The sequence below is a fragment of the Antedon bifida genome, chromosome 2 (assembly GCF_963402885.1).
Source record: "Antedon bifida chromosome 2, ecAntBifi1.1, whole genome shotgun sequence".
Taxonomy (NCBI): domain Eukaryota; kingdom Metazoa; phylum Echinodermata; class Crinoidea; order Comatulida; family Antedonidae; genus Antedon; species Antedon bifida.
The window spans coordinates 11152785-11180600 of record NC_136227.1 but is presented as its reverse complement, the minus strand read 5'-3'; the positions used below and the strand labels follow the sequence as shown (position 1 = coordinate 11180600).

Sequence of the window (27816 nt, the reverse complement as noted above, 5' to 3'; positions counted from 1 at the left end):
TAAAACTTTCATTCAAGGGGTGTGACTAGTGCGTCGAAGAGGCCAAGTTTAAACACTTCTTTCCTTTAGTTGAGTTGTAGGCCAGGTTCAGTAGTCCATTTTACATTGTTTTTGATTGAGTTATTTGTACCAATTTTGTTGTGAATCATGCCGTCGTCAAAGTTTATCAATAAGTTACGACCGAAGAAGAAGAAGGATAAAGATAAGCACAGAGGTAGTATGACGTCACTTGCTGAAACGTAAGTTCTTCATCATGTTTCTTTTAAATAACGAACATCCTTAGTTTCTTCTACGTCTCTATAGAAATAATACTTTCTATCCTACATGCAATATACTGTTAGGCCTACGTAATGGTGGCGTGAGTATGACGGTGATGAAGATGACACGAGAAGTAGTGATGAAAATAAAATTTATTACATTCCAGGTGGTTCCAACATTATGTGGTTGCTGTATTTTCTCCAACGGTTGATGCTCCCTCGCGTTCAACCCTCTCCCCTAACCACCAGCATAACTGTCCCTCCCTGTTCTTAATTATAATTCATTAAAATTACATTACGTAATCTTCTCTGATATTAGGCCCATTTGTTATACATTTGAATTCGTGTAGCTTTTACTCATGCAATGTTAAACTTTTCCTGTCAGCAAATTATTTTTTGTATGCTTTTGAGTTTTACAAATCAGCACAATTTCAATGTGCATTCAACAATGTAACGTATTCGTATAGGCATTAGACTCAGTTATAATAGACCTGACCCTGTTGAGACCCAGTGTAATCGGAACTAGATGATGGGTGGGTAGCGATAGTCTGCAGTAGATTTATATATTAATAGACGGTAGTGTAAACACAGATTTTTAAACCAATTTGACATATTGGTTGCGTCAAATTTCCTTTTTTTCCCATCTGCAACATTTTGATAAAGTTACGTTACATATGACGTCATGTCCAATAGCAAAATTCGCGGCCTTGAAACAACTTATGACAAGTATCGAATATTGCGATGGATTCCATAATATGAAGGCCGTAAATAAAAAGTTAATAACAAAATACCTCCATTTTGACAATTATTATACCACAAAATGTAAAGAATTTAATATGTTTGCCACCTACGTGTTTGTATATTGTTGTTGTTAATCTGTGTTGTGGTTCCATGACCTTAATAGTTGAATTAGGGACAATTCAAGCGTGTTCTTGTAATCTATCATATTATTATAGTAAAAGTTAACTTTCGTTACGGTTTAATCTGACGTTATTTAATATGTGGCGTGCATAAGATTAATTTTCAAAACTATAATCTACATGTAGGTACACGTGGTGAGGAGTGAGACTGATGTCGATGACATGAGTAAGCCTACAACAAAACCATTTAATTCAAACAATTTCAAATTGCATGCTACTTGAAACATGGAGGTATAAAATAATTATTTTATACCTCCATGCTTGAAATAATTAGATTGATTTTGTATGTAACTTTTATTGCTAAAAATGCTGATTTTTGTTAATTTAATTAACTTACAACCCAAACAAGTTACAGTAGTCGTATTTTTTGTACGGCAATTATTAAAAAATTTTTTTTTACTTTAACTAAAATTGGTTTCTTTACCTTTTCATTGTTTTATTAAGTGTGTTTCTATTAAAATTAAACCAATACATTTATATCGATACTTAAGTACTTTACTTTATTTACTATAATATCAGACTTTTCTCTACCCACGGATACCATCATCTTCCTGGTTATTGCGCGGCTCTCCCTTGAGTTCGTTGTTCCGTCATAGACGCATTGGATAATTTTTTTTGATAGATTCGATTTCGATTTCTATTTATAGAATTGTATTAATTAGCCAGGTTTCAAGTTTGGTTATATTTTATCATAATCTTTTGCCAGCACTTATATACTATTAATGATCTAAACAAGTGCAGTAGTGACAGTATGTGGCTGTATTCGAACTGCAGCGTTTATTCGCGCAAAGTAGGCCCTATGAGCGCTTACGCTTATTGGTACTTTTGTAACGAAAGTTATTTGAAACGTTCCACAGCTTTTAAAATATTCATATTAGTATATAATACTAAAGCTCTGTCTCACTATCAAATTTTATATGGTAACAAATGTGATGTTCCCATTGCCATGATGATGTTATGGGCATTTTAGGCACATCGAACTTTTTTTGTTAAACTAGTTTGATAGTGTAGACAGAGCTTTACAAAGGTATTGCCTGCATTGGAATCCTACGAGAGATTTTTCTCTCTTATTTATAAGTTATTTCATTATACTAACTATATTAACCCTTTAAAAATGATGCTACTTTATTATTATTATATTGACAACGTTTGTTCTACCGGGTAGTTTATTGCACCTTCACTTGATTATGGCATATCAATTTGTATGATTATTAGGATTATTTTATTCTAATTAAGGTTTTTTAAAATTAAAGTAACAATAAGGTGTGTAACAAACCAAAATGTAAAACTAAAAATACGGAACGTTTAAAGTAATATCGTTACAGTATTACGTTTCCTAAAAATAAATACATAGTGTTTTTAAACTTGTTAGATATTGTTTTATAAGGTATCGTATGATTAAGTTTATTGCAATTTCCTTGTAAAAACTCATGCGAACTCGTATGCATTACGACTGAATATGGCGAATTGCCAGCACAACAGTTTCCGCTATCGTTTGTCAAACTTGTTATCATAATCTATGGATGTCATGAAAACGTCCGACTTGATATAAGTTCTACAAATGGGTCATATTTTTAATTAAATTAATTCTCTATCATTTCTAACAGCAGTATTATTCGCTTACTCATGTGCTAATTACGCCGTCAGACTATTATACGCGAATGTTACAGTTGGCGGGCGTTAGTAGATTTTTTTCGGATAATATGGTTATATACAGAAGGTCGGATCAGTGATTATGATTTGATTTGTCAAGTTACATGCGTTGCTCGTCGATTTCTTGCTTTAGAACCTACTGTCAATTATCGTAGAGTAGGCTATGTCTGAAGCTATGGGACGAAGTGTGTTGCCTTAACTTGATCTATAATTTTATTATATTATATAATAATTATTATTATAAATTAAATTATTGTAAACCAAAATATATGCATACACTAATGAATGAATAAAGATGAGAGAGACCCATAAAAGATAAGCTATGGGACGAAGGTTATTAGCAGGAGACACGATACTGCGGGATTGTTTATCGCCATCTAAATAATAATTATGATGAGAAAAACGCAGTACGAGTATCGAGTGTGCTTTGCGTTCTAGCTTTATACGAAACTGGGTCACTGCGTCAAGTGAGACAATGAAAACAACGTGCAGCACGTCTGTAATATTAAAATCACGTGATCAATACATTTGATGAATATTATCAATAAATGATAAATCATTATCAGTTTAATTCGGTTCAATGTCATCAATAGATATATTAATATGCTTTAAGTGTACATTCACAACCCCAGTTCCATTTCACGGAACTTAAGACGGTGTCGTTTTGTTATATACTTAAAGAAGAGGGAGTAGGTGATTATTACCACCTGCATAGTTTATACCGTAGCTCTTTTCGCTTATCCTCCTACATAGGCTCTTAGTTTAACAAGGCCATCATACATGGCTGCAGTCGCGTACTCAATTTTGAGTTAGTGTTTACCGACCGACCGACCATCCGACCAACCAACCAAGTGAGCCGTAGAGTCGCGTTGCACGCATGCGACTAAAAATAAGAGAGAATGAGAGCATTATGAAATAGGCCCTTAAGTTTTAGTAGTAGATAAAATCAACAAGAACGGAAGAAGAACATGGTGTCGTCTGCAACAGACCTTAACCTAATGCCACTTGTAACCAGGATATCCGGCATATAGGTCTACATCAGCCAACCTGAACTTTATTGTGATTTTTTAAACTTCCTGTAAAATTTCCAAGACCCTCAAAATATTCACTTACTGTGTAGTGGAATGAATGTTTCCTGTGTATTTTCCAAATTTCCTACTACGATTCTATTATTTTTATTAATTCCATTATTCCTTTTTTCCTACATATACATACAAATACAAGTTCAGTAATCTGTTTTTATGTTTAGACTAAGAGTAGAAATTTCCAAAAACAAATCGTTTGACTTTTGTATGCACACGTTGGTTTCATGAAAGAAGCCAACAAATTAATTTATGCTTCATGTTATTTTTTGTTTATAAAGTACTCTCTGTTATTTTTCGCAAGGGCTTCTTTTTCTGAAGACTGGTCTAAAAATAGATGAATGTTACCCGCCTCCCTCCCGACACTAATCAACCCACAGTATAATATGTTGACCTTCTCATAATTGATTTAAATGAAAAGAAATACACAAAAAGTAGCCGCCTTATTAAGTGTACAAACTGTATGTAATTGTATGTAATTTTAACCCCACACACCTGAGTAGGGTGCCGTTATACTGCTACTTATCTATACTAAGTTATAAAGATTCTCACAAAATATTTAATGAAGCCCTCCCTTAAAACCATTGAACAAGTCTGAAACGATTATTGTAAGATTGACCATTTTCTCTGTCTTTCGTATCAAAAAGAAGGCAATATTGTACGCAAACAGTGTATACGCGCGAAAAACGCACTTTTTAATTCCAATATTGACCATGCCCCGAAAACAAAAATACAGTATTGATAATAAATAAATATACTTATGTACCAATTGGGAAACTCACAAGTAAAATAAACAAAATAAATAAACTCATAACATAATTTTCATTTATTATAAGCTACTTTTATAGCTACTAATAAATATTTTGAAACTAAAAGGGGGTCACCTTCCGATTTCTAAAAATAAGGTTTATGTCTCCCTATAGTTGTTTTTTCTTTAGTCCTATATAATTTTAAATAAATAGTCTGTCACTTTATATTAACATGGATAAATTATTTAAATAATTCATCTAATCATCTGATCTAATAAGGTAGATGAGTTTAGAAATAGAACTTCGTCATTACTTAATAATTGGTAATAATCATAACAATCAAAATAACATTAATTTACAAGTAATTAATTATAACATCACCAAAGCCGTCTTTCGACGACTGGTTAATGCAAGGTCTATTAGATTAAAAAAGAAATGAATTCGGAAATTACATTGTTAAATGACTGATGTCTACTGTTAAGTATCTGTGATTGAAATGTATTCGTTACAATCGGGTTTAGAATTCACCAATTTAACCATGTATTTTATTATTTTACACTCGTAAACAGAAATCTAGCTACAGTAGTCTAGTACTTTCCTATGAAAGAACTTTAGAATACGAATTTCTTGTTCGTTCGTGACTAAGTTGTTGCTGTTGTTCCAAATGTCGTCAAATGTAATAAATAAAATAATTTGTTATACACAATTAAAAAAATATTATCATTAAAATACAAAAAATAACTTATAATTTTGTAAGAGGGTCCTGACCGCTCTAGAGGTACTTGACCTGTTGATTACTTCCCGTAACAGGCTTCTTCGTTATATTTTTGTTGGTTTTTAATTTATGTTTTTGTGCCTTAATCATATTTATATTTATATCTCTTTATATGTTTTTGTTCTGTGCCTACAGTACTTTAATATGGGTTAAAACAAAGACAAAATAGTTATATTTTTATGTTAATAGGCTGGCGCTATTTGACATTGATGATGAGTGCACGGAAGCTCTTTGACGTCTGTTAAATCTACTTCAATTAGTGAATTGTGACACAGAAAAGTATAAAAAAAAAATCTAAAAGATTTTGTTACATATGTATTTTAAGATTGTGACGAATTAATCATCTTAAAAAGTCACATGACCTGTATTGTACGGAGCAATGCCCTTTTAATGAAATAACCCGATGAGTGTTTCATAAATAATGAATCATAAACATTTTTAAGAAAAGAGAAAATTCTTGGAGAACAAATTGAGGCCTTATTACAAAATTTCGTTACATAATGTTTGTTGACACACTATAGTTATTTGCGCACTGTGTGCGCCGCATGTTTCTGGACGGTAACCTGTTGATATCGAGAGGCCTTACCTTTTAGTATCTTATCTAAATTGTAAGGTCTTTTCCAAATTCCTTGATCAAACCTCCTGATCAACTACTATTTGTTGAACGTTTAAACATTGGAATATTTATTACCACTTTCTGCTCCGGTATTTTCCTCTAAGGCCAGTTTAGCGTGGGAAAATTAGGTCATATGTTATAAAGTATTTAATGTAGAGTTCTGGGCATACTTCAGCAGGGGTATGATACAGAGGCGTGTTGTCTTTCAGATAATTTAAAGTGCAATGAATGAGCGCTTCATGGGTCATATTTCTGCATGACATGACCTTCAGGTACTGTATTAATATGAGGCATATTGCATTATATAGTATAACAGGCGCTTTATTACCGTCGTACCTGTCATTTTAACTGATTATTGTTATTATTGTTTTCATAATCTTATCTTTTAAGTAAAAATGTTAAATTCCGTAAAACTTAAACCATTTCAATGAATTAAACGCCTGTTTGGAAACTGTCTATGAATATTGTGATATTATTTTAAATAATTTATAGGTAAAAACTATTAAGGTATTGCTAGGTATATATACTATCTATTTCATTGATCATTTTTTGTTTATTTGAACCAAGGCAATGATAGCCTTGCTTAAATCAAATGGTCCTCCAAATTCACCCTATTTCCAATGCTTTTTTCAGCAATCTTCGTACGTAACCTATATAATTGTTGTCAATTTATATGACGATATTGTCGTCTTCTTAAATAATCTTTGTAATGTAAATAATTACAAAAATGAAGAAGAATGAATCATTCGAAACTTATTATAAGAACCAAACTTTTTGTATAAACTAAATATTTTATTCGTATAATAATTTATTACTGTGGAGTAGCTTTGTATAAAATAGTTGAGTAAAATTGGTCAGATCTATACTCTGGCGTAATTTTGTATTTATACACCTGTTTATACGTAAGTAGGCTAATTCTCGAGTGGGACCTACACCCGGGGAACTACAGATCAATAGCCTGGCGTTTATACCGATTATTTTTTTTTTTTTAAGTTTTTTATGAACTATTATGGGGACACAGGTTGTGTTTGTTATTTCATTTCTTCCCCACGAACCACGCAAGTATACTGGGTCAATTTTCTAGCTCATATAATATGTGCGAATGTTTATGACCCACATTCCGTCATGCATACGATCTTTCCATTAAAACGTCGATCAATGGAATGTGCAGTATTCTCCTGTGAGTATTCGATTGGGGCCCATCCACAGGTGGCTTCTAGACCGCATTAGGTCTAAATAATCATATTAGTTTAGATTTTATTTAGCATTAATTACTTGAGTCCAGAAAACTAGTAAAGTATTTCTCGTCCAATGAATAGATTGCCGATTTTGCATTAAAGTCTTTATTAAGGTAAAGAATTCCTTAACAATAACAAATGTTAAAAAAGCCCTTTCCTCATTATTAATTGTGTGTAATTATCTGCATAATTATTATAGGCCTACCTTTATACCAATGTCATTGCAGTACTTAAATATAAACAGATGAATACAGATCATAATCCGACGCAATTTACAGTAACAAAAATAACATTAATTTAATTAAATACCTTTTTTTTTTAATTGTATTATTTCATTTCCAAAAATACAATCAATAGCTGTGGCAACAATACCAAATAGGTTCTCAAAATGTATCATTGTTCGAATAGCAACAATTTGTGATATCTATCGATACAGTAGCTATCAATTGATAGAACAAACTTTTTACATTCAAACATTGTGGTATAACGTTGTAGCGGATGTATTTCTGAAACACGTGAAGATAGATCGGAGTTTTGACGACATACGAACTCGTTTTGTTTGTAAAATCCGATGTATTGGGACAAACAATGATTTAGTTTGAGCCCCAAATTGGCAATCATCAATCGTTGACTTTCGAGTTCGTAACTGTTAAAAGGTTCTTCTACTGGAACCAAATTACCATGTGACATTGTACTGTTTATAATAATCACTTCTTTTAATGGAATGTTTACTATAGAAATGGAAACAAAAAATTCCAGTATCGATAATCCAACAAATTGTGTAGGTATAACAGTGTGTGTAAGTTCTATTGATTTATGATCCAGTTATGTAGGCGATGATGGGTGGGTGTAGTATTATATTCCTTTGTACTATATTTCCTACGAGTGCCTTTTGACAGTGACTGACCTTGTAAAAATATTCTGGTGAGGAATTTCAAGTATGACAGGGATAGAGATTCTATATAATACGACGTATTAAACGATTATGAAAGTATTCAGCTAATTCAATTGTGTTTATAGTTTATCAATAGATAGTTACAATTTATTGCCTATGCTTTACACGATAATTATTGCCTCAAAGCGATGTTTCTTTTGAAGTTTTAACTGAAGCTATGGCGGGCAAAGTGTGCCTAAAACGATTATGAAATTATTCACCTAGTTAAAATGTGTTTATAGTTTTATCAATAGAGAGTGACAGTTTATTGCCTATCATTAAACCACAATAATTTCCTCAAAGCCATGTTTCACGTTTAAAAGTTTTGACGAAAGGTATGGCATGTAAAGCATTATTATGCCTAAACAAGTAAAGTGGACGATACTACACCATCAACAATAAGTAAATTATGTGTGTTCATTCATCATAACACACATTCAGGATGTGTAGATCATCCATCCTTAATGACCTCACACACTCACCATCGAGCAACATCTTCAAACAAAGGAACACTAGGCGAATTTGTTCGCGCGCGCAAATCCAACGTTTCTTCGCAGAAATAAATATCGCGCAACCCTTTTCCACAACAGCGATTAGCTGCGATTTCAATGTTCATCAAATCAAAATAAACATTTTTTTCCTTGAAAATCAGAAAAGATAGCCTTTAGATTCGCATTCATGAGTGCTCATAAACGCGTCATAGCTCATTTCCTGAGCTCTGATTGGTTGCGCAATTTTCCGCTTCGCAAAAAGTAGAAACAATTTAAAGCGAAAAATTCAAGGACCTAGAATTCGTCGCATAGAGAGGGATTTGGAAGGTGGAAACATGAATACGTATGCGTATATAAGGCGACGCTTTCGATTCACGCAAACAAATTCGCCTAGTGTAAACATTTTGGCACACATTGCGTTTACAGACGAGAATCAAAACGCTGACTGGTGGCGCTCGTAATACTAACAGCATCAAAAAGAGACTTCGGGAAAGTATCGAGTTAGATTAGGACACAGTTTGTGCTTACCATATCCGCCATGACGACCTCGCACACTTTAGAAGAGAAGATAATCAATCATAACTGTCTTCACCTCAGGTCAGGGTGTGTGTGTACCATCCATCACAATGACCTCACACTCTCAGGGTATAGATAAGAAATACCTTACCCATGGGGTAATATATTTAACGTTTAGTAGCAATTCAGTAGTCATTAGTGTTAGCATAAGGGCAATGTATCATCCATAACACAAACACAATGTACACAATTATGCGGAAGGCAAAGACCTACATACTATTTATATAAATCCTGCCTCATGAGGATGTACAGTCATTCTAGGATGTGATTTACTTTACGTTTCCGAAATAAATGATTTCATATAATGATTGATTGACAATACACAAAACATTTTAAAAATACACATCATTCACAAACTAAAAATGATATAATTGAACTATTTGTAACTAAAGTTATTGTTTCAGTTTAGGTTTATGCAGCATACATATATCAACAGTTTGAGGCTAGGTAGCTGCTGGCTTGAGATTTCCAAATTATGACTTTGCCCCTAACCCTCAATAATCATTGTTTCGTGCCGGCCGACAGGGTCAAAACGTCCTGCTGTGAAATTTCCCTAATTCAGTACATACTCGTCAACATTATTGACGTTGTTGTTATCGCCTAGGATTCTGAAGTTTTCAAGTAATTTGAAAAAAAAAACAACAAAAAACTTGAGATTATATTATGAAAAAGCGTCAGATTTTAGGTGTGTAAGAATCACGCCAGATGCGCGGGACTTAACATGTAGGAGTATGTTGTAGAGGACCACTTCAATACAATGCCCTAATTGTTTTGATTCTTATTTAAGTTTACATTTTAAATAGATTATACTTAAGCATTTATATGCAAGAATAAGAATAGTGATATAAATGTGTACAATACTATTCAGTATCATACAGATCTAACAGTCTATTTTAAGTATCCCTCTTATGTGGTGTTTTCCTGATTTCAATTGAATGAAATAAATCAATAACTGATTTCTTGGTATTGAGATTTGTATTTTATTATATTTATGTATTTTTTAGTCCACTCTTATTTAATATAGTCATGGCGTTGACGCCTAAATAAATAAAACGAATGGACCTCGAAATGATATTATAACTACAGTATATTTGAATTGCGCCAAAATAGAGAAATGTTCACTTTACCCTGTTTTTAGAGTTGTCAAAATAGGCATTAGGCTCTAACCGATGTGATCGCTGTTGATGGTAGCCACGTGTAACTGAACAGTTTAGCTTGCGCAGATGACGTTTCACTCGACTCGATGCGTAGTCGATCGAGTGGTGCGCCGTAACATATTTCAATTATTTTTTATCGACCAGTCTTTGACTGAAGAGGTCGCCCAGTATAAAAATAAACAAACAAACAATAAACAAACAATAAGTTCTTGTTATATCTAAGAGACGAAGTCAAGAAAAACTTTTTTCCTATGCCTCATGGTACCACACTAAGAAACCCTCCCACATGAACTCCTACTCTCTTAATGTAAAGGAGTGAAACCCACTCTTTTAGAGTAACTATAGTCACTCTTTTTAAGAGTGATAGTAAAGACCACTATTAAAAGACTGAAACCACTCTTTGAAAAGAGTGAATCGCTCAACTGTTTTCAAAGAGTGGTTTTCACTCTTTCAAAAGTGATTCTAATACCACTCTTTAAAATCATTCAAAAGTTTCACTCTAAACAACGAGTGACATTTTCACCCATTTACAATAAAATAGTATAGCGTGGACCTGTGAAAATGTACACATTTTAACATTTTGCAGTTAATTCAATGACATTCAAATGTACAAATCAAACTAAAGGTATACAAGTAAAACTAACTTCTGAAGAATCAAATTACAGTCATTTTGAAAACATAAAAAGAAACTAGTATTAGAAGTTAACACATATTCTTTCCAAATCACGTGGTAGATCTAATATATCTACCACGTGATTTTGAATGGTCTACTGTAGGCCTATCATCGACAGTAGTCCGAATGTGTAAAGGAAGCATATAGAAAATCTAAATGTCAGTTACTGTTAAAAGGAAATGTTTATCGTGATAGAGTTCATGTGCAGTAATAAAATGTGTTCCTGTAGTTTTATAAATTTAGAGCCGGCCATCTTGTTAAATAGGCCTAGACATCGAATTAAATAATATACATTATATTTTTGCTGGGAAAGCGCTTGATTTGACAGGTCACGACTGTTTTATGTTAACCCCAAAAACGAAATTATGTACAATCGTGTATTGTTGTAGAACAATTCAATTTGAATTTTATATTTATTGTTTTTATAATAAGTGATTTTTAATTGTAATTTTGTTTTAATGTTTTGATTGTATGTTCTACATTTCTGAATGTCTTTTATATTTGTATATTGCATTTTATTTTTCTGAGTGAAACGCTTTTGTTAAACTTCAATCTTTCGTTTGATTGCAATAAAGTTCTATTCGTATTCGTAACTGTTATTTAGGCATACCACTTCGTAATCCCATAACAGTGGTGTAGGCCTTTAAGACGTAACACCCTTTCTCGTCCTGCGAAAGACGTCCTAATATTGATTTGATGTTGAATCGGTTGCGTGATGGAGTGATGTTAGTTTTAATGCAGTAGACGGTAAAGGAAGATAAAAAAGTACAATTATTAATTAAACAACCAATATATCATGTGTATTTAAGAAACGTGAATCGGAACATGCTTATACACAATTTGTATTTATAATTGCTATTTAAATAAGCTTTGAACTTAGACCTACAAGTTAAATAAAAGTTACTATTATTTGTTTTAGGCAAACACAGACCCCATCTGAAGTAGAGACCCGGAAGGAATATATAGAAGCATCCATTCTGAGCAAAGTCAATCTTGATGCTCTAAACGAAAAAGACGATTCCAACACCTTCAAAAGTAACATCGAAAATTACATTGGCACGGTGAAAGTTCCAGTAGGGGCAGTTCAGGTACAAGTTAACGGTAGTCATGCAAATGGAAAATACACAGTCCCATTGGCAACAACAGAAACGTCTTTAGTCGGAACCTGCAACAGAGGATGTCAGTTGATCAATATGTGCGGTGGTGTTGAGTCAGTAGTCATCAAGAAACAAGTCCAGAGTGCGCCGATCTTCCACTTTGAAAGTATTCGTTTAGCTGTGAAGTTTAATGAATGGCTAGGCCTACCAGCCACATTTGAGTCTGTCAAAACCAATGCAATTGCCGTTGTTGAAGAGGCTGTTCTGGTCAAACTCGAACACTCTGTGCATGGCAACTGTGTGTACTCTCGTTGGTACTTCGATACTGGAGAAGCAGTTGGTCAGAATATCTCTACTTATGCTACAAAGGAAGCTATGGAGTCAATCTTAAAAGAAGCACCCGTCCAACCGAGTAGCTGGGACCTTGACGTCGGACTTGCTAGGAACAGACAAGCGGCAACTAGTCTGATGATAGACGGACGTGGTGTATATGTAACTGGAGAAGTCGTTTGCCCAAAGGAGAAGGTAGAAGAGATACTACACGTGTCAGGTAAGTGAAACCAAATAAGTAATTATTTGTTATCCAACATTTCTTACTACGGAATTTTTATATGATTTGTCACTTATTGTGTAGGCCTACATACGTTTGTAACTTTGTGATTACACATATTTATATCATGTACTGCACTAACATTATTTTAGTAAATTAAGAGATTATGATTGTCTTATGTCACCCAAAAGTTACATAAACAAAATGTAATGGTCATTACGCCTATGCATGGTTTATTATAACTTATCATTTTGTATTTGACATTTAAAATAAATGTCAATTAAGTCGACGTTCTATTTCGATTTTGAAATAGAAAACCCATTATTAAGTGTGTTTACTAAAATGGCAACAAGTCTATGAGATTAGTTTTCTTTCTATCAGTTCATATATAATTGCGTAAGAGAAGGTCATCGCTGCATCAGGAAACACTGTAATTTTCATCAATTTAACTTCTGTGAAGAAGTTATAAGCAAATTATATTATTTGCATGGAAGTCGACCCCTGGGAACACTTGTTAGTCCTCGTACTCTGTAATAGTATCTACATTGTGGTTATTGTATAATATATTTATAAATGTTGAGACACCTTCAATACACACTCGATTTCTTTAGTCCTGCACATATGGCATACTTTTGTCCAAATTATGTAATGCAGTGTCACCATGCAGGTCCATATATCAATTGTAATGTTATGCTACGTCTGTAGACTATGATACAGACGTCGCATGTTATGCACTGTTTTACAGAATTTGCTGATGATACTGGACAAAGATATTGCGGTAATTGCGCTCCATGGGCACTGGAAGCTTAGGCATAGACCAAGTTAAACATTTTGAATAGATCTCAACATAGAAAGTTATAAGAGTTAACTAATTATTATTATGCTCTACATGTGTATTGCAATGGGCATTCAAGCTTTGAGGCGCAAATTATTGAAAGTTCGTGCATTTTATTATGAAACTCAAAATGGCTTCCGTTATTGTAAACGATCTTGATTGCGCCATAATCAATTCTAATCAGCAGAATAATTTGGCAGCGTTTAGGTAGCCATTTTTCATCGAAATATAGATTGAATCATTTATACAATTGTTGTTATCTTTACAATTGCAGCCGAGAAGTTGGCGTCTTTTTCAAGAGAGTCGAGGACATGGCAACTAATCTCTCATACCGCAGGTATGTGATTTTCTATAATAATTTCTTTCAAAGAGTTTGATTACTTAATCCGTTTAATTCAAACGTATGCGTAATCGAATCGTATTGGCAAAGATTCTATACTGACAATATAATACATTGGCATTGTCATGCCTTTAGACAACCATTGGCCCATTTCATGTCAAGAATACATCTTTCTTCCCGTGAGTGCATCCGGGTTTTTTTGTTATTCGACTTTTTCTAATAGTGCAGGGGCGTAAATTTAGGCTACTCATTTTAGTATCATAAATAAATAGGTATACAGATATAAGCGAGTGTCTTATCTTGTCATTGGTAGTGGTGGTGGGCTAATGGTATGACTGACGCTTATTTTAACCTCAGAAAGAAATCTATTATTTTATCCAAAGTTCGGCAGTATAAAATAAGCTGTTTACTAAGTATACCGCCCTCTTTAGTTAGCATAATTTCATTGGCTTTTTTATACCGTCAGATTACTAGTTTACTATGGGATCATTATGTTATTAAATCATTGATGCCATTTATTTAATCTAGACTTATCTTTCTTACATGATGACATTATGATCAATGTAGCATGATCTGCAATTTCGCATGCTATCTATTCCGACTTTCTCTTTGTTTTGGTTCCTTTCCTCTTAATTCCCCTGTGGTATGATTTCATTATTACTTAACTGATTTATTACTCATGCACTGTCTATGCACATATTTATAGGCTCAGGAATAATTGATAAAGTTATAAAACACTAATCTCTGTAGAAGATGATCATTGGCCGCCGCGTTGAACCAATTGCCGCGGCGTTGAACCGATTGAAACTTTTAATCCTTCGTCTGGTACAATGAGTCACATGGGTGTATTGCATCGAGAGATATCGATTAAAAATGCTCTGTTTAACAAACCCGAAATTTGTACTATTTATAATGTGACTATACCGCCACATTTAATATAAATCTTGTTAATGGTGTAATGGAGGGGTTTATTTTGTTTACTGGATTGTCCACATGTCTTCCGTCAGAATTAAGACTTTCTGAAGAATAAGGTAGGCCTAGGTACGATATAGTAATGTGCATTATGATAGCCAGTGCACCTACTCGCCCTGCGTTTTAGTACTTAACGTAACACAAGCACCACTCGCACATTCATGTCAATAAATAACACTATGCGTAACAATCTAGATCCAGTATTATCAACATGGCCTTATCTAGGTCCGTCATTGAAAACGTGACCTTATTCAGGTCCGTAATAACGCAATGAACTCATCTAGGTATGTTATCTTAGTAGGATATTAAAATCGATTTACTTATATTATATTAGGATGTCTATTTGAAAAGCGTGATTTTCTTGCAAATCGTGCGTTCTTAATTTTCTCCCTCGGTATTATGACATACAATAACATTTAGTTAACAACAGTTTTCAATTTATTTAGCATTATCCAGAGTAATATGAGTCATTAGTTATACTCGTATCCGATTGTCCCAAATGTTATAACCATCATATTTATGTCAACAAGATGAATAACGATGTTACTATGTGAAAAATGAAAGGTGATTCATACACCTTGACTTTAGATGCTGGGAATACTAACAAATTATATTTGATCTATTTTAGATGATCTAACAGGATAGTACATTTTATTTGCATTGCAATTAATAACTAAAGTTTTGTTTATTGTCAACTTTTATGTTTGCTGCTAATAACAAATCTGAATAAATTTTAAAGTGGCGGATTCCATCCGATATCTAGATTTCGCAGTATTAAAAAAAATATGTAATACAGCATGTAGCCTAGTATCAGAGGCCATAAACTGATCCTTAACCTCACCACATGTGATACACATGAGATACTGTATTACCGAATTGGTCTATGATACAGTAAACATGTTGTCGTATGTAAGATTTGAGAGATAGGCATACATCAGTAGTATTACCTTGTCCCTGATACGTTGGAAGATAAGCAGGCTTTCAAATGGAACACCAATACTTAAACTTAGTTGGCAGCCATTTACATTCAGATCGACTTATTTCAGGGTTAACCATTTTGAATATTATACATCATAGGCCTATCTAAAATTGTAATAGTGCCTTTACAATTCGGAAAAATCAACAATTATCTGTATTTGTCCATTATATCGGGAAATAATGCTACTAATTTAAAAACGGAAATGTAGGAAAATCCGCTTCTTTAATTTATTTTTACAATTTTATTTATTTTGGTGGTTTACGTTTTACTAACATTTTACCGCAAAGCTATTACTAACGTTGGTTCTTAGTTTTGGGCTTCTCATCTTCCAAAGCGCCCTCACATACAGTTTCTTCAAACATTCATCTCGAAGGCTCGACATACCAATCTGCCAGGGTGATCGCAGCAATACTGGTTGCCAGTGGACTGGATGCGGCCGCCGTAGTTGAATCACACGTCGGGATCTCTGATATGAAGCTAACCAAGAACGGTGACCTTCGAGTTATTGTTACTCTGCCATCGCTGATGATTGGGACAACTGGAGGAGGAACCAAGCTACCAAGCCAACAGGTAAAGTGAATACATTTTTAGAAAACCTGTCCATTAATGGGGGCTTCATCTGTACATAATAAGGGCCGTGAGGACACTGTTCCCAAAACATCAACAGGTAAAGTGAAAACCTGTCCATTAATGGGGGCTTCATCTGTACATAATAAGGGCCGTGAGGACACTGTTTCCAAAACCTGTCCATTAATGGGGGCTTCATCTGTACATAATAAGGGCCGTGAGGACACTGTTCCCAAAACATCAATAGACAAAGTGGAAAACATATTGATATCCACGCCTAAGACGCAAAACAATGACGTACACACAACCCAAGTAATTTGGCCAATCACAGGCGACAGTTTGATGATCATTCGTTTGTGATTGGTGGAATTCGTGATACGTACGTTCTGGTATACTAGTGGTACTGTAATACTAAACTTATCTTAACGTGAGAATTCGAGGGCTGCTTTAATGCTGCAAAGAATCCTGTAATACAAAATAATTTTCCACTAGAAAGAATTAATTTATTGAAATGTTTCAACATACAGTGGCCTATATTAAATGTCACGCTATAATCTTGGATCTTCTTTAACTAATGCAAATCATAGATATCATAATCTTTGGCGTTTGAAGTAATTTCCAAGGACAATCAGAAAAGTAGATTCCAGGAAGATAATTAATAACCATCAAGTTATTTATATAGTAAAGATTTAAGACGTTCATATTATATGCATTTCCTGAACTGCTGGAATTGATACTGCTGAGTCATTGGCAAAATATACGATATATAATATACCAGATTCCCTATAGGTTACGAGGTTCATATTTGGACAACATATTTTGAAATAACAGCTATTCGTTGGATTCGATATTTTAGAAATACGGCTAAATCAAACCAATATCAGCAAAGTTAGTAGCGGGGATATAAACTGTTTGCTATCACAGCAATATGCAAAAATGTTAATTTGTGTTTTTCATGACGTGCCACTCGAATACAGTACGCAGCTGTCCAGTTAGAATACCATGTGGGCGCTCAGAAGCATTATGAGCATGCGCAAAATGTATGTTAGACGATTAAATAGCATGGTAGTCGCATGGCATATCGTAAAAACAGGAGGTCGCCACTATCTACTTAACTAGTACCTTCCACTGAATTAACATAACGATTACAAAAAATATTTTTTTATAGGCATGTCTTCAGATTATTGACCTCCCGGAAGAGAAAAGTAGAGAAGCATTTGCAGAGGTCGTCCTGGCTGCAGTGTTAGGTGGTGAAATAGGTATGTGTGCTGCAATGATTAGCCACCATTTTGTAAACAAGAAAAAACGAACTGAGTCAGAAACACCATCTACATCTTTGCCAAACGGAAATTCGGTCATCGAAGAAGATAAAGCTGGTGAAGCTGCCGCCGAAAAGCTCAATGGCGATGCCACGCCGAGTGAACAAGTCAATGGTGACTCGGCACCAGGAGAAGTTAAAGAGGAGACCAAAAAAGAAAATAAAAAAGACCAAAGCAACTGAATAGATACTAGTGAAACAATATGAATGTAAATCAGAAATCTCATTACAATATTTTAAATAACGTTACTGATTTAGTTAATGCTGCATGTTGAAACTTGTACACTCAACCCTCTTCGTTTAGTCATTGGTGGATAAACCGAATAATGCTATGTGTATCAAATTCCAGTTAAAGTAACGTGGGCCAAAGTACGCGCACTATCAAATTACACAGGTAAACCCGTATTAATTTTGTCAATGCAAAAGTGAAATTTATTTCACGTTACAATCCTAAAATATAATCTAATTTGGCACCAGTACAATTTCTTTGTTGGCCTAAATGTAAAAATGAATGAATTTGGCCAACCGACAAAAGTGAAACAAAACGTTGATAAGTGGGCGCTTTCAAAATCAGTACCAATCAAGGCTGAAACGAGAAACTGAAATAACGTAGTTACAAAATAATTATTGGGGGCGCTAGACCAGATAGTTTGTTCGTCAACCAATACAGCAGCTCCCTCTATTTATGAAATGTATAACTTCTCAGGCGGCCCTCAATAGTTTATTAGATAAAACGACAAAACTACGATGGTTGTAAAGTCATTGTGTTTCTCTGAAGTTATCAGTAACCCCTCCATAGGACATCAATATTTACACTACGAATCAAAAAACACAAATTTATCCAAGGTACATCCCTGTTCAGAAGACACTTTCTGTTAAAATGAAAACAAAAGGCAATATACAAATATATAATGTTGTAACACTACAGCCAATCCCTATTCAGGGGACACTTTCATCGTTCCACCGTCTAATACTGTGCAGCAGCAAATAACAAAAAACAAATCTTACCTGCTTAACTTTTTATTAAATTGACGATTGGGTATTATCAATTTGCATGAATTTATAGACCAAATATTGAAACGATTATTGTTATCAAATTGTTAAGTAGGCCTATTAAACGTATTTTTTTTATATAGGCCCAATATAACTATATAAGTTTGTATAATATTATATGTTAATTAGTAGATATTATATCCGTATAGTGGTAACAATATCGGACTTTTACCGATATAAACAATGTATATACAATTATTACAATATAATCTGATGTTAAGTGAATATTTGTTTATGACGCGTCGAAGTATAGTAGTATTCAGGGTAGTTTTTATGAAGTACTAATTCCCAAAATGTACTTTACGTTTTCACAAATCACCATGTGAACACGTAGCTGTCTAGTAAATACATCATTCTGCGCACGCTTAGAAACATATGAACCGCGCATATTTGCCACCACGTAGACGCACGGCGTGTTGTGAAAACGAAAGCTTGCTATTATATTTATAAAAAAAAACTATGATGAACACCTACACGAGTTGACGTGTGCTTGGTGATGAGGTGGTGATTAAAGCTTGGTTCCCAAGTGGACACAACGCAAGACCGTTAGCGCGCGGTATTTGACCAATCACGGCGCGATGGAACATCCAAGCTTGTGATTGGTCAACTCGCTTGCGGTGTGCCCGTATCTTTGGGAAGGCTAAGTGGGAACTAAGCTTAAATAAAGAATTTTTAGAGATGACAAGTATTTGTCACAAATAAAGTATAATACGGGTTTTTTTTCTTGTTGATTTTTGTTATGATTTTTGTATATATTATAAATATATCTTTTATAATAGAGGTCTAAAATTTAAAGCTTGTAAATACAGAATTATTGTAACCGGAATTATGTATTGATAATGCAGACGATTAGCTGAAAGATAGATTAGTAAAATATAGCTTCTACTTGCCCTACTAGTTGCATGATGATTATACCTAAACACTAAACACACACAGAATAGGCATGCCTACTGGATATCAATATATTCACCATGTCATTGACAACATACTGACTACCTATGATAGATTGATTAAACATTGTATCTCTATTGCGAAAATTCGAAATAATTAATAAAATTACACATTTCCCCTGTCAATTAGAGTTTATTATTGTACGCCCTAATGTTACAAATAAATCGCTTGTGATAATTATTAAATTAACCAAACGATAATTCACCTTGAAATTTGACCTTTGAAACTATGTAAATTGAAGTTATGCTGCTTTTTTTGTAAAATACATGTTATAATAAAAAGCTATACACGGAAAATTTGAAAATGTTTTTGTTTATTTGGTATCAAATTTTACACATTGTTTTTTGAAAAAATAACATCTTTTTTATAATAAATAGAAATGTTTATGTTCTGAACATTAACTACATACTCTTGGTCATTTTTGACGAATGCTGCATTAAACTAAATAATGACATAATACAATATACTTATATGATTTACGATATACGATTTTACATCAATATAAACTATTGAATGGAATATGATTCAAAGGTCATTTAAAATCAAACTGTGTTAGAGAGGAATCTGTTATGTTCTTTGAATTAAAAATCAACTGTATATATCTGCTTTCACATCGTGTCCCGAGAAAAATATCGTGGATAATGAGTTCAGTGGTAAAGCATAGGATCGTTCACACCACATTGGTACGATTTGAATCCGTACCTTATTCGGATTCCGAATTGGGAGAAGTCATTGTTTTTTTTCTTTTGTTCAATCAGCAGTGAGCATGCATGACCTCACTTGACAACAGATAACCGAATTCGTGCTCGACGTAAAAGCCAACTCAACGCTCACAATATTTTTCTCAGTGCGCAGGACCGAATTCGGACGCGATTTGAAAATCTAGCTAATAACCAGTAGCTTCAGATGAAGGGCTATGGTGTTTAAACGAAACTGTGCACTCACACGCCGATTTTTCAGTTCAGCAGACCTAGTCTCCTTGTCTTTCAACCTCGAATAATCCATCTCCAATCCAATCAACATCTCCAATTTTACAATAGATGTGTCGAGATTAGCTAATGACATTGTGTAATTCATTTCTTTAGCGAACTGTCTAGGGATTTTTACTTCGAACTTCATTGGATTATGTTAATATTTTTGCAAGGACCGACATTCCTTTTAAAAATATCGGGTTGTTCTGTCTGCGTCGGGTCTTTTGGTTTACCTTTTAATTTAAGTTTATTTCTCTCTTTTCTGTTAATTTTCATTATTTATTTACTTGCACGGCCTTGAGGAAAAACAATGAGTTTTCCGTAAGAAAATTAAGTATTAACTATCATGCCTATTACTATAAAGGCATTGGATTTTTTTTTGTGCATAAGTGTCAGAATTGCGATCAAAATGAACAAAGAGATGGAATGTGGGGCCACGTAACTGTTACGAAAAAAGAGTTTATGTATTGTCCCTTTGACCAATTCCAAAAAAAATTTAAAAAAAAGATTTCGAAAAAAGTGGGTCATTTTGAAGTATCATAATAGTTATTAACTTTCACCAAAAATTAGTCGAAAAAAAACCCATTTAACTGAAATACAGACGTTTTTTTGTTCAAAATAATAGTTTTTGATCAAAACATATCTCATAATGCAGCGCGCTTGTTAGGCTACTCTGTATGCATAATCATAAAACTTCCTCGCGATCTGTGTGAGAACACCTTCTCAACCGTGATGAGTAAACAATCCTAATTAGCATCATGCATAATGCATACTCTTGGTTTGAAATCTTTGTTTACTTTCGTTCGCGACGATTTTCCAAACGAAATGTAATCAAATTAATTTGCCTGTTAATTAAGTAAACGTGTTGTTTTTGGCTCGAATTTTTGACTTAAAGTGAATAACTTTAATATTACTTTGATATGGCCAATTTAAATTTAGAATATTTTGACCTTCATTTTTGTGCTTCAAGGGACAATACATCTTTAACCTAAATTTTACCAGGACATTACTTTAAGAAGCAATTCTCGTTGATCTGTGCCCGGACAAACACATTTAACATCTAAACGCTTTAGTCTTTATTGATAACTTTTAAAGGTTCAATGTATTTAAGAAAATATATTTCGTTCACTTTGTGTATAGGCGTTATGTTTAATTTTCACAAGTGGAAATGTGAGGCAGCATATTGATTTAAACGCGTTCGTTACCCAACAGAATGAGTCCTACTTATTGTAACGAGTACTTTCCAGTAGAAATGTTGCTTATTTCAACGAGTTTGTTTCCTTGTGGAATGAGTGGTGATTCTGCAATGAGTACGTTGTCAAGTTGTGCCATTGCAACGATACGTTAACCAGTGGAATGATTTGGTGGTGCTTAATAAAATAGTGGTCATAGGTCTATGTTAAGAGATACGTTTATTATACGTTGCCAGTGGAATGAGTGGTGTTTAAAATTGAAACGAAGCTTGCAAATTGAAATGTTGCAAATCATCGGAAATTCCAAACAATAAGAATGAGTTTGGTTAGATTATTCCATTTGTCAAAGAACAGAATTAACAAAAATAACAGACCTTCCAACTTGGGATGAAATGAAATATCGGAAAGCATATCCAAGCTATACCATACTTTGAGAAAAGGGCTTTTCTTTCTACAAAAAACTACTTTTGAGTAATTGACCAAAACTTGTTTTATTTTCAAATGAATATAGGCCTACAGGTATTTCAAAAGTACATTATTGAAAAATATCTGACATAATTTTTAATTTATATTAAAAAAATATTTTTTTTTCCGAATTATTTGTACTTAAAAGTGGCGGGAAATACAGGGCACGTTTGCAGTTATTTTGTTTGATTTTTGATCAAAATTTACCAAAACATTTAGTAACTTTAGTTGAAATAAATTATAAATGTAATCTAGATCAGGTAATTTTAAGGACTTTTCTCCTAAAAGCGTTAATCTACCTAATTATATATTCATTATACTGTTATCTGATTAGTCAATTGTTGTAGTTGAGGCCTTTTGTCAAATATAAATTTCATATTTCTAGACATATTTTGGGATAACTGGTCAATTCAAGTGATAGAATAATACAAAGTATTACAAAATAAGACACAAATCTAAATTTCTCAAAGTATGGCAGTATAGATGGCGCCTTAACATTTTAAAAAAATGCATCACACCATAGAAGGCGCTTTTAAAAATAATGATATTGGCATCTATAATATAATAGGAGGAGCACGTAAACGTTAACTTTAACAGATGACGTCAACATTTTACTAATTTGAATAACAGTGTAGTTCAGCCAACAATTTCGCACTTGTTCTTTTTTTTTATTTCGCTTCGACGGGAAGTGTAGAACGCAAAATGCGCGTTGCATGTTGGGAAATAGCGTTAAAGTTTACGTGCTCATGCGAGAACTTCCCAATAGTATGTCATACGTGTACCAAAGGAGGAAAAAGGCTAGATCAACTCATTTCAACTATTAAACTATGGATGGATACATTATAAACATATTTACGAACCGATATTAGTATCTATTTCTATTATCCCTTATCCCTATTTATCTAGAGTAATAGAAATTATAAAATACAGTATTCGTATTTTTTGTTTATGCAAAAAATCGGGAGAAATTGCATTTTAGCGGTAGAGCCTGAGGTGACTTGAGATAGACTTGACCCGTCAATCGAAAGTTGTGAGGTCTGTAAGCATATAAAAATAAGGAATAACAAAGATCTTAAAGATGTGCATTGTCCCAAAAAACATGAAAAATTAAGATTATTAAAATAGACTTTGAATAGGCCATTTTTTGTAGTTTTACGTTTTAATAAAGTTATTCGCTTCTGTAGAAAAAAAAACTGAACAAAAATAAAGGTTTCACTTATATAAAGTAAAATCACATTTTTCAATATAACTAATAAAAGACTATTTTTTGCTTTAAATTACATTTTTTTAGGTTAATAATTTTGTTTTCAATCAAATTGTTTGTTAAAGTTACTATTATATGACATTGAAAAGGCATATTAAAAAAGAAAATTAATATATTTTTGTAGGAAGACAATATATTTAATGAACGGCTATTCATCGAATATAATCATTGGATTAACAATTTTGACAAATCGCATGACCGATCATTTCTGTGAAAACTAAGAAACCTTCACTTTGAGCAAATTAATTAGCATTAGCTAATGTGCGGATTATCACATTCTTAATCATTCGGAAGTTCCACATAAAATGATTTGTATACTTTGTAATCTAAACTCATAATTGTTACTGTGAGCCTTGTTCGTAGTGTGGTTTACTTTCTCGACCTCCCATGGGTATTCTGACTCTTACATTAAAACAACAACATTCAACTAATTGCGGTAGAAAGGGCTTGTTAATGAAACAGGTCTCCTTATTCTAAAGATAACTATCTTTTCTGTTCCAATTTTAACAAAAGCAGTGAAATTCACTCTTCCCTGGATAAAGCAGTCGCTGTTTTGTGATCATTAGACTACAACATGTTAGGTGTCTAGCCTTTTACCTCAAGGCCTCACCTGACCCAACCCACCCTACGTTTTATGTGTCACGAGAGGCTTACAATATAGTGTTTTGCTTGAACTCTGCGTACAGTATTTTAATGTTTTTGTGTTGATGTTTTCCCAGCTTATTATTATACATATTTTATGTAATTTTATATTTAGGTAATCGTTTTAGTGTTAGACCACCACAGCGTCTCGTTTCACAAGAACTTTCTTCTGGCTTCATATACGAGAACGTTGACATTTCGAATTCTTAGCATTCTTGATGGGGTAATCGAGGGTTTCTTATATTTATTATGAATTATTAATAATCATATTTACATACATTTCGTTTTAGCGCGAGTGGCCTAGGGGAAGTGTTTCAAATACAAAGCGACCTACTTTTCAATGCATTTGCACACATTTTGGTACGCAATGTTCCGCATTCAATGCCTGGATCATAATTTTATGCTGAACAGTGCGGAAAAAAAATTCGTGTTAGTGTCACAAAATGTATTTAAATTCAATAAATATATAGCGTCATCACATACTACAACATGTACAGTATTGATTTTTTATCAGGTTACGGGTTAGGTTATAGTAGACATTTTCATCGAATGTTACAATCAGACTTTATTTGAAATAAAATTAGATAAGTAAAGAAGAAACACATTCTCTTTCAATACGTTCCGATTTAGTCCACGAAGCTCCAGATTAATCATTATGTGTAAGACAAAATACTGAGCTGCTCTATAGAATATCATTTATTCCGCCGATAGCTGCAAGAGTTTGCAACTGTATAGGCCTACCTTACTCTTGGAAGATGTGCAGTTTGTACGCGTCCTATTAAATAAAGTGCATTTTTAACATCTTTTAGACTTGATGACGGATTCCTTAGACGATTTACAATGGGTACGGTCTTTAAAGGTATTTTAATACAATATATAAAAACAGAAAGAATTTCTATACCTTTGTGATTCCTGCCAGATTGTGGATAACGTATTTTATTTAATTACAATATGAATTTTAATTTTGAAGCCGCGTTTTTTATCTGAAACCTGGCCATCAGTTTTCTGAATAAAACATAAATCAATGATACGAATCTTTTTGTTTCAACAAAAGAAAGAGTTTTCTTGTAATTATCGAAGATCAGCATGATTGGTTAAGAGTGTGTTTACCTGCACCGGGTGACGGGTCTTGATTCATCCTGTAACGATTCACTATTTCTATTAATCGAAAAGTTAAAGAAAAAACAATTTTTAAAGCTTGGATTTGTACCTATATTGGCACAGTTCAGTATAGTACAGTACTATCGAGTATAAAATGCATTATACTATGTAGCCTACTATACATTAAACTAAATAGGCCAGTTATAGTAGTATCTAGGCCTACACAGTATTTTAAATAAACATGTTTTAAATTTAATATTTTTTCGAGACTCAATTTTGTCTATGTTAATAACGTCTCATGAGTAATTATATGTGGGCCTATGGTTTTCCATCCATAATTTCACAACACAAAAGTATAATTGAAAAGGTATGTAAAAAAACCAAATCATAAACAATTTAATTTGAAAAAATATTCGTGGTTCTTAGAATAAACCAATTGTTTCTAAATTTAGGAGCATCGGCAGAGAGAGAGGGGCTGCGGTAACCATATATATTATGTTGTAACATAAACTGCGGTGGATTTCGTGGAAAAACAATGGTATGAACTTTTGGCGCACTATGATGAGAGAGAAACGAGAGATATATACTCATTTGAATATCTCTTGACAAAGCGTATCACGTGACGATTTTCTAAAAATTACAAGTTAAATATCCTTTGTTATTGATTAATTGATCACTTTATTTCAGAATAAATATTCGATATCAACAACAAATAATACAAAACGGAAAATCACACTAAAATATGATTTTCTCCCATTTAGTGAAGAGATTTGAAGATCGTAACATATAGTTCGTAGTACACCTAACAAGATATATAATAATATATAATAATATTTAATATAATATTTACTTGCTTATCATTGAAAAGCTATTTTCCATTTTTATGTGATAAACATTTATTTTCGTCCGTTCGTTTCGTTCGTTCTTTCATAATACTGGTATGCATAATTGCCTTCTTTGATCGTTGAATACTATTATGGATGTTCATTTCTTTGGGGAACTGCCTATATTATATTGAAGGGGGTGGGGGGGGGGGGGAGATTGTCACTTTCCGAGAGACGAACGATGGCAAATAGTATTATTAATTATTCAATATGTTTAACACGAGGCAAACCCAATTTAGGAGAAGGTACCGAAGAAAAAAAAATGCTCGAAATACCTAATAGTAGGCCTACTAACTCTAGGCTTACATTGTAACTCACACTATATATCAGAAAAAAATAAAGTAGGCTATATTATATATTAAATTATTGTATATATTATTCTAAGATACAGAATTCTCACATATTATATTGTGATAATAAGACCACGTGTCATGATCAGTACACCTGATTTGTAAACATTAGAAAACCCACCACGAAGAAAAATGAAAATATGAGTTGATGATGGTAATACATAATGCGAAGAAACATGGTGTAAAACAGCATACCTGATAGGTTAAACTCATTATAATAGTAAACATCTTCAATATTTGAATTTACTCCTGGTTGGAATCTGGCGTCATTTGACCAACTCGATGTTGTACTTGCGTTTTGCAGCCAATTCTTTAATTGAAATTTCGTTTTTCGTAATACTAGTATACCCCTTTTTCACTGTTACGAGATATTACGTAGTCCGGTCCATCACTTCTCGTACTAATTTTCGCAACAGCTTCTATCCAGCTGCCATTCGGGCACTGAATGCTAGTTAAGAATCCGTACATGAGTGATGCGACATTATATAGTTATAATTGTGTTTTTTTTAAATTTATATCTGTATTTTGTGTCTCAGAGCAAACACAATTTATATGTATATATTTTGTTTTACTGTATATGTAAATGACAATAAAAAGAAATGATGATTTCCACTAATGAAGCTTAGAGGCAATATACTTTTGTAAACTCAAAACACATTTAAATTATCACGTGTCTGTGTAATTACGAAGTGATAATTTTTTGGGGAGCTAGGTTAGGTTGGGGTGGAGGTTTCGTTGAGTATCATCAAATTGATAAAATATGTGATATTAAATATGTAAAATGTACTCCTTTGTTGTAAACGTTTAAATTATCATTTCGTTTCATCTTTTATTGACATTTTTTTTAATTGTAAAAGGGACATTTTACTCTGTAAAAGTGGTTAAAATCTGAAATGATGTGATCGCTCTGTGGAGAGTGAAAATCTAAAGTGACTATCCTTCAATAAGCACACTCCTCAAAAGACCATTCACTGGATTGTCACTCTACTCCTACTCCTACATAATAATACAGAGTACAATGCATACCGTACGACACTGTTTAATAGGCCTAATATAAATTAATGGGTGACAAAACAAATTTAAATAAAAATACGGTAATAAAATAAACTTATATTGTAATAACATATCATATTAAATAAAATTCATAACCCATACAATATCCA

At 33.2% G+C, this 27816-nt stretch overlaps 1 protein-coding gene across 3 annotated transcripts; it reads left to right on the top strand.

The window, feature by feature from the left end:
• The first annotated feature begins 22 nt into the window (after nt 1–22).
• LOC144836293 (3-hydroxy-3-methylglutaryl-coenzyme A reductase 1-like) lies at nt 23–20079 on the top strand. 3 transcript variants are annotated; one of them, XM_078691552.1, is made up of 5 exons: nt 23–239; nt 12041–12768; nt 13878–13940; nt 16268–16464; nt 17630–20079. In XM_078691552.1, the coding sequence occupies exons 1-5, from the start codon at nt 148–150 to the stop codon at nt 17960–17962; spliced, it is 1413 nt and encodes a 470-aa protein (XP_078547678.1). In that variant the 5' UTR covers nt 23–147; the 3' UTR covers nt 17963–20079. The 3 variants fall into 3 exon arrangements, with proteins under 3 accessions (XP_078547678.1, XP_078547676.1, XP_078547675.1); XM_078691550.1 differs by having other exon boundaries at nt 16229–16464; XM_078691549.1 differs by having other exon boundaries at nt 16205–16464.
• Nucleotides 20080–27816: the final 7737 nt, after the last annotated feature.

Bases quoted from the DNA above. Each gene is read 5' to 3' on its own strand.
- LOC144836293 (XM_078691549.1), top strand. From the start codon at position 148: ATGCCGTCGTCAAAGTTTATCAATAAGTTACGACCGAAGAAGAAGAAG. The intron at 240-12,040 runs GTAAGTTCTTCA...TATTTGTTTTAG, and splicing joins ATGACGTCACTTGCTGAAAC to GCAAACACAGACCCCATCTG. The intron at 12,769-13,877 runs GTAAGTGAAACC...TTACAATTGCAG, and splicing joins AGAGATACTACACGTGTCAG to CCGAGAAGTTGGCGTCTTTT.